At 36.9% G+C, this 8,215-nt stretch overlaps 1 protein-coding gene across 7 annotated transcripts in view; it reads right to left on the reverse strand.

The window, feature by feature from the left end:
• Positions 1–293: 293 nt before the first annotated feature.
• Positions 294–8,215, reverse strand: part of pax2b (paired box 2b) — a 31,768-nt gene continuing 23,846 nt past the window's right edge. For 4 of the 7 annotated variants that reach the window (XM_017439153.2, XM_017439134.2, XM_017439144.2 and 1 more), the window contains exons 8-10: positions 5,573–5,674; positions 3,523–3,609; positions 294–2,250 (exon numbers count right to left, since the gene is read on the reverse strand). In XM_017439153.2, the coding sequence (XP_017294642.1) occupies positions 2,129–2,250; positions 3,523–3,609; positions 5,573–5,674 (311 nt within the window). In that variant the 3' untranslated portion in view covers positions 294–2,128. Of the gene's footprint in view, positions 2,270–3,522; positions 3,610–5,572; positions 5,675–8,215 lie in introns of all 7 variants that reach the window. The other 3 variants (XM_017439179.2, XM_017439170.2, XM_017439161.2) reach the window with 1 other exon arrangement.

The following is an 8,215-nucleotide window of genomic DNA, read 5'->3' on the forward strand; positions in this document are numbered from 1 at the left end:
ATTATATTGAGTCCTGACTGTGTTTTTACTTGTATTTTTAATTTACTCTTACTTTTATTCTACTTTTAGAGTGATGTAACCAAACAGTTTCCCCATGGGGAATAATGAAGTATAATAAAATTGAACTGAATTGATTTTATGGTTGCTAGTGACAATAAGCTGTGTTAATAGCAAAAAAGAAGAAAAAATAGAATATGCTGAAATTAAATATTACTATATAGTGAGTCTTGGAAATGTTGTTGATTCTGATTTTATGGCTTCAGTCAGTCACACCATGCAGACCTGTTTGCATAAAAGATTTCAGACACTTTTATTATTGTACAAGTGATACCAGCATAATGAAAGTGATAATACCCATGAACATGAAAGACATTTTTTTTCCTTGCTGTATTTACAGAGAAGTGTCTTCACATCACACACACACACACAAACAAACGAACAAAAAAAAATGCTTCTACAAAATGAACAATTTGTAAATAACATAACATTAAATAAACTCCACCTACCTTTAGGTTTACAGCTGAATATGCATATGATGACCATCTCTGCACTGCATAGAATTTATACATATACTTCCCCTCATGAACATTGTGGGCGATTCCTAATCATAATAATAATATTAATAATAATAATAATAATACTGCTCGTGACGCGTATTGGCAGCCTGTAAATAAACATTAACAAGAACTAAGTCTTTGGCAAACGCAAATACATTCACTTGACAGATGAAGAAACTCTCATTCCAGCTTTATTGAAAGAAACGACTGAGCCTGAAACATGTGAGGGAGCTAAAGTTGCGAGGGAACATGTTTAAGGCATTTAGCTGAAACCGTCGCCCTGCTTTTTGACGTCTTCGTCAGAATCATCAAATCAGAGTGAATTCAGACACTTCTGTTAACAAATTAGACAAACGGTGATGGTAGTTTGACTTGGAATGGCTATTAAATCCTTTGTGTGTGTGTTTGAATGCCAAAGACTTAATAAACTAAACAGAAATGGAAGTCGTGAGAACATAAAATAGGATAGTGCACGTCAAGTCAGTGACATGAAAGGCCTTGGATTACAACTGTAAAAATGTAAGTGCCTTTTCAGATTGAGACTTATTAGATTTACAGTCAATTCTTAAAAAATAAAGCAAAAATGCACATTTTTTTCTGCATAATAATGCTCCAGTGTTGCAAACCATCAAAAATAGTGCAAAATTAACAAAAAAAAAAGAAGGAAAAACCAAAAACACTCAAAGGTTTTGCCTGATTAACTTCAAAATCCTGACAAAAAAGAACTAGTCATACACTAGCCAAGCAGTCTGCAATTTAGTTGTTACAAATTATAAAAATGAAATAATAATAATTATTAAAAAAACAAAAAACATTTCAAGAATATATTTACTTGCAAATATGGAGCCATGGTGCTATAGTAGCATGGCTCCTTCTGTTTTTGAACTGTCGTTTATTTCATTTTTTTTTATTTTTACATGTTGATTGTGTATCACAGAGAGCATGTCCTAATCTTCTCATGGCATCAAAAGAGGTCGATCTACTCATGCTGAAGGTTTGGTCGGCGCCCGTTCCAGTGGATAAAACCAACTGCCACAGCCTGCGTGTGTCGCTGTTAATCTCCCCTCCCGATTTCTGTGCATTGCAATTTGAATCAAGTGGGAGAAAAAATGGAAAACAGGAATAAAAAAAAAAAAAAAAAACTACTGCGGATACATTTTGAGCTCTGGACAGTGTCCCATCTGAGACCCATTGAGACGAGGAATGTACAGTACTGATCCACCGTGGGATAAAAGTGTGACACTGCAGGAAAGGGGAAATAAATCCTGGGTATTTTTGTCTGAATGTTTCTCTTTTTTATTCTTCTAAGAACACTTCAATTAGTTTAATTATGAGTGTGAAAAAATAAAAATCATTCAATGTCCATCATGATGTCTTTGAGTTTTATTCTTTTGGCTATGAATGTCCAAAAAAAAGAAAGAAAAAGATGCAATAAGAAAGAAGCAGTTGTCTTGAATCCCAAAAACTATAAAGTTTCTTTCCTTTTTAATTTTTTTTCTTTTTTTTTTTTCTTGTGAGTGAGCCAGGAACATTGTATGCGCTGCTGCTCAGAGTCCAGTGGACCGTGCTGTTCACACCGGGGCAATATGGAGGCTGAGGCCATGGTCCTGCAGGTTGATTTGGTTTCCATGGTAACTAGTGACGGTCATAGGCAGTGGCAGCAGTGGGAGGGGCGGAGCCTCTCGATGCGGCACTATAATAATAAGGGGAACCTGAAAGTTAACAGAAGAATGAACCATTTGAAACAACAAATAAAGCTTTTACTGCCATTTATCAAATTAAGTTTTGAAAATATAGAGTAACACTTGCTGACCAACCCTCTTAGTTCAAGTTCTCGTACACAGTTTGGAAAGACAGCATTTACCACTTACTGTTTGCTCTCTTTTACACAAAGTAAGGATAATCAGTGGGTATTTCATTGTACTGAACTACCTGGAAAGTGTGACACCATAAATGTTGGTGTCTAACAGTGTTGGTAAACATAATTAGGAATAACACATTGCATTTTTATTCACTGGCTACCCATGCAACCACATAGTATCAGTTTTTATTGGGACCGGGAGAGTCTACATTTGTAATTTGACCGTATGATGAACTGGCAGCTTTTTTCACCTGTTTCAACTATCTGGTCTAACCTGAGGGACAAACATCTGTAAAAATGGGAGAAATTTGGACTATTTTTTGTTTCTTTATTCTCTGATGTGCTGGTGTAGATTCTCGGTCATCCAGGACATGGTAAATCCCCCAAATAAGGTTAAAAACAAAAACAACTGGACTTCTATTCTGTAGCTGAAGATATTTCACTTTTCATCTGAGGAGCTTTCTCAATTTTTAAAAAAGCAATTATTTTTCTATTTTTCAAATTTAGATGTCTTCAGCTACAGAATAGAAGTCCAGTTGTTTTTGTTTTTGACATGTTTTTGGATTTATACTTGATATATAATAAAATATTATAAAAGGTGGATACGATATTATTATAAATTTAAATGCAAAAGCCATAAGTCAACTTATCACCTGGAATGTACAGGGTATGTTCTAGGTAGTAATTAATTGGTGAGTACTCAGTACGTACCAGGCACATTTTGGATACGTACCTGGTACTTACGAGGTATATAGCCTGTAAATACAGGGCAACAAGCCACTCCATTATGCTGGTTGTTCCTGTAGGTATCAGGAAAGCACTAGGCATGTACTGAATAAGTACCTGGTACATACTTGGTACATACTGGGTTGTATTATGCATTACTACTAATTTTTTAACTTTAAGATTAGCTAAACAATGGAATGACCATAAGTATTAATTAAAACGTTTTGTAATGCACCTTTGAGTGAGGAGCCTCTCCAAATCGTTCAAGAAAAAAACACTAAACCTGTAATTAGACAATTCTCTCATATCCTATGTTCTTTTCTGAAAAAGAGTCTAGTAATTAGCCAAATACTTGTTCTTATAAAGTCTCAAACTCACTTAGTAATGCTGGATTGCTGAATCGCCAGGCTTCGTTGTAAGTTGTGTACTGCGGATGACTGTAGGGGTTCCCCGAAAACTCACTCCCTGCAAGACGAAACAACAAATCAATTAGCATTTCAATCCCTACCACTTCACATGCAGTCTTCTCTCGTCATTCAAAACTGGATGCAATTTGAGGCGGGGAATGATAGTCATCAATGTGCAACCAGTCAAGCAAGTAATTTATTTCTTTTTCATTTCACTTAAGTTATGCAACACTGAACAATACAGGATGTGACACTGAAGGCGGCTTTCCCTGTCCCATTTATGGATATCTGCCCATTCTTCTTCCTCCGGCATATTCCAAACCAGTCTAATAAATACAGAGTGGTAATAAACAGTTTCATGCATACATTTTTGATTTGGTGCTATAAATTCTGTCACCTTTCTTAGGGGAGTTTTAACATCTCCAATCTGAAGCCCCTTTTGGTCCTTCTTGCAACAGACTTTCATTGCAGGAAAAGTAACTTGGAGCATGTCAGCGAACACTGTTGTTGGTTTTACACGTTTCTTGCCTTTACGAGACAGTAAAGGCTGGATTTTATATGAGCCTGCTGAGAAATGGCTTTGCTTTAACTGTGTTTTGCTCCTGTCACTAAAACTTAGTGGTTGTGTATAGGATGAACTGGTTCTAACACATAATCACAAGGCATGGGATTAGGGCGCTCATCTTTTACTTGTTTGCCGCAGAAGAACAAATGGAAAGTAAAAGTGGGTTTGACTTGACTCTTTTCCTCCCACATGATTTAATAGTTTTATCATCCAAAATCCAAACATAAAGGCAGACTGCCACTGGAGGCTCCCACGTATGCCTTTGTTTTTACTGTTCCCTGTTAAACAGACTCAGCTGTTTCCAGGAAATAATGTAAAGCACATCAATTTTTCAAATAGTAAAACTAATCTGGAGTTTCATTTTGTTTAAAAATACTTACATGTCCAAAGGCCACATTCAAATAACTACAGTACTCAATATTGAAAAGTCTACAAAAGAAAACAACATAAAAATGTACAATGAAATTGACTGATAGTTCAGATCCTTTGAAGTGAGGTTTTGTAGAAATGTTATGAACAACTCATATCTTACCTGTTGCAGATAGCTCTTTGAATGGACTCATATGGAAGAAAAAGAGGTCAGTTCTAACTTTAACCCTGACCCTAACCCATCAGCAAGCTAGTTGCTATTAAGATCAGGAGTGCATTTTAAAACAACTCTGATCTCAAAAATGACATAGCGACTTATGCAAAGCTTTACAACACTATTAATTTGACATTATACGGTTATTTACATTAATTTATCTTGTTATTTGCAGGTGCAAATCGTAGAGCAGCACCTAGCTGTAGCCTTTCTGGTGCCACCTGGGGCACTTCTGGCAGGAAAATCATAATATTTCTGATTATAAATTGTGTGATGCAAACCGATGAAAATGTAAAGGTTTATAAAAAACTGTTTGTATGAATTTTTATGAAATTTTTGAGACTGAAGTCGTTTTACGACAGCAATCCACTTTGTGTTTGGCCACGACTGGACTTGCTGCTAGCTTGTCAATCCAACTCTAAACTCTAAAAATGTTAACAAAAGTAAAAATGGCCTGCTGGTTTTGTAACTTATATGGTTTGATTTCAACAAAAAGAAAAAAAAAATGGCCCTCTTAAAATGTGCTGCTGGAGCTATAAAGTACAATTTTTTTTTTATCTTTGTATTATTTCAGGCAATAAAACTCAGGCCTACTTATTTCAAAGACAAGCAGGTGGGAACACCCAGGGAGCAACACAGCAAGTCTGTCCTTTCTTTCTTTGATTACTGATTCATCTTGTCTAAATTAATACTAAACACACACATGATACAAGGAAGTGTGCACCTCTTTATCTGCAGACAAATATTTATTGCCTTTTTGCATAATTTCCCATTAAAGTCTCCTCACTCTGCTTCTCAGCTTCTACCCATTTTGAGGGTGATGCGACATAAGACTCAACACTAATGACAACAAAGACAATTCATCCGACTCACCAGGAACCATTCCAGCGAGCGTGGAGGTGGGGTAGCTGCCCTGGCCTGTGGGGGGGACGTGAGGGGGATACCCAGGTAAGGTTGTGTTGGTCATATCCCGACCTGCAGAGGCAAAAGCAAACACACAAAAAAGAAAAGACACGTCACCTGTAGAGTTACCGTATTGTGTATTGTTTAAACAATATATCACCTGAAGAAGAAGCAAATTTAATGCACTGATCAGTTATATCTACACAGCAATGTATTTTTTATTCTAATCTGGTTTGTCGCTGGCTAAAAATGCTTTAGCAAAACAAATACGACAATTAAAATGAAAATGCAGAAGACCTTGTAACTTTTCCACTCTGCTTTTACTATCCTATTATTAAAATGCAAAGAAAGTCTTATAATTATACAAGAAAGTCATTAAATCAGCTTTTATACAAATCGTTGATGACTCATTGCAACCACCACAAGTCAGTCAGCACAAAAACTCATTTATTCCTGAGGAAAAAACAAAGAAAGCATCAGTTTATTGCCTACGAAATGAGCTAACTCTCAGCTCCTCTTTGGGTGATGGTATGCAGTTGTAGTTCACTAACCAGTTCAGACTTGTCTACATATAACAGCCTTTAGTCAGAACACTCTGCAGGCCCCTCTGCAGAGCATCATTTATTGGCCTGCAGATATTCAGCTCTGTAATTGAGAGTGACGGCTGGGTTGTCCTCGTTGGCCACAGGGACATTTGGACCACAGCACATAACCCCAATACACAGTGGCCGGGGTAAGAGAGGCCCCTGCTATATTGTCAGCTGTGTGAGGGTCACTTGGACTCAAAGAGAAGCTCATCTCCAAATAAAGCCTTAATGAGAAGCTAGTAGATAAAATGCACCATAATACAGGATAACAGTGGTCAGTGTTGCTACATAAAAAAGGCAGGGAAATCAAACGATGATCATGAGGAAAAGTTTTTTATGATCAACAAAAGTAACTAAGTTTTGGTATTTTGGTAGGTTTATATGTGGCCTTTATGTTTTATAGGGAATCATTTTGTAGTGTTCTCATCTTTTTCCTAAAGTGGAGATACTTTAAAATATGAAAACTGATTTTATAGTCAATCTTAGTCTATGGTTTCTGTTCTCTTCTTTGTGGTTTATGGTTTGGTCAATCATAGGACTGTTTTATTCTTGTTTTGTCTGTTTCACCAGCCTCACTTACTTTTTTATTTTGTAGAAACTGTTTTGCTCTGACTGTCTTTCCTCGGCATGCCTGATCATGGTCACTCATCAGTACAGCTGGTTTTTATTTTATGATCATAACCTTCAGTATATACAGGTAATCCTAAGGCTGCGAGTTCGAGCTTCAGGAAGGGGATTGAAACAAATGCCAAATTGTTTGTGGGAGTTCGCTCGCTGTGGCAACCCCTGACGAAGGGAGCAGCCAAAACAGAAAAAACAAAACAAAACAAAAAAACTCAGTCTATACAGAATGCCTCTTGATTTCATTCACTCTTTGACAGTGTGTTGTCTTCCTCAGCTCTCAAATCATTCAGGTTTTTCTCAAGTTTCTTTCATATATTCTTGTTCAGGTTGTCGTCTGCAGCTTTTCCAGTTTCAGTAAATTAAAAAGTAGTTTTCTATCTCCAGCAGTTGTGGCCTCATAGTCTTCAATTTTGTTCCTTCATAGCAACATCATGGATGATGTCATGTTTCAGTTGTTAAAAAATAGGTTCCTAAACATCATCAAGATGCTTTAAAAACAAAAGCACAATTAAAAATATGAGAAAAAAAATGTTTAGCATTAAGGATTATGCACACAATTTACACAGACATACTTAAACATAATTATTAATGCAGGACCTTTTCATAGTAATTTTATTTTAATGCTGCATCTTCATTAGAAAATGTCATTTTTTATGAAATGCTAGGTTTCTCTTGTCGAGTGCAAAGTTTTGTCAGTTTGTCATTCAAGGAAAGAAAGACAAAAACCAGAATAATACAAAAAAGACAAATCTATATGGAAGTGATTGCTAAAACAAGCATCAAAAATGCTCCATTTGTATAACAGATCTAAAAAAAAATCTGAAATTGACCATCACGTGTTGAACAACTGCTGTCAGCACCAACGGCTACATCGTAGGAGTCCCCGGTGAAATGTGTCTTTCAGTTAAAGCTCTGAGACTTCAGGGCTGCGAGTTAAAGAGCTTTACAGGGAAGAGTGAGGTCATGCTGGACCTTTCATTTATAATAAGAATTAGTCAGCCACAAGCCAGTGCACATGAGTCAAAGGGAGCCGAGGGAGTACTGTAGTGGGGGGTCCAACAGGGCTGAAGTCATTGTGTTAGTGTGTGTGTTTGTGTAGACAAGGGTGACTATTGTCAGTCTCTACAAACACTGACCCTGTCTTTATTTTTTCATTATAACTTCAGCAGCCATAGTAGTCTTGCATTAATTCCTGAAGCATATCCCATTTTCGACTGAAAATAAAAAACAAACAATACATAATACATAAGGCTGCCACCTTATCGTGGTGGAGGGGTTTGAGTGTCCCAATGATCCTAGGAGCTATGCTGTCAGGGGCTTCATGCCCCTAGTAGGGTCACCCAAGGCAGACAGGTCCTAGGTGAGGGGCCAGACGAAGTGCAGCCCAAAGACCCCTTATGAT

The sequence above is a fragment of the Kryptolebias marmoratus genome, linkage group LG17 (assembly GCF_001649575.2).
Source record: "Kryptolebias marmoratus isolate JLee-2015 linkage group LG17, ASM164957v2, whole genome shotgun sequence".
Classification (NCBI taxonomy): Eukaryota; Metazoa; Chordata; class Actinopteri; order Cyprinodontiformes; family Rivulidae; genus Kryptolebias; species Kryptolebias marmoratus.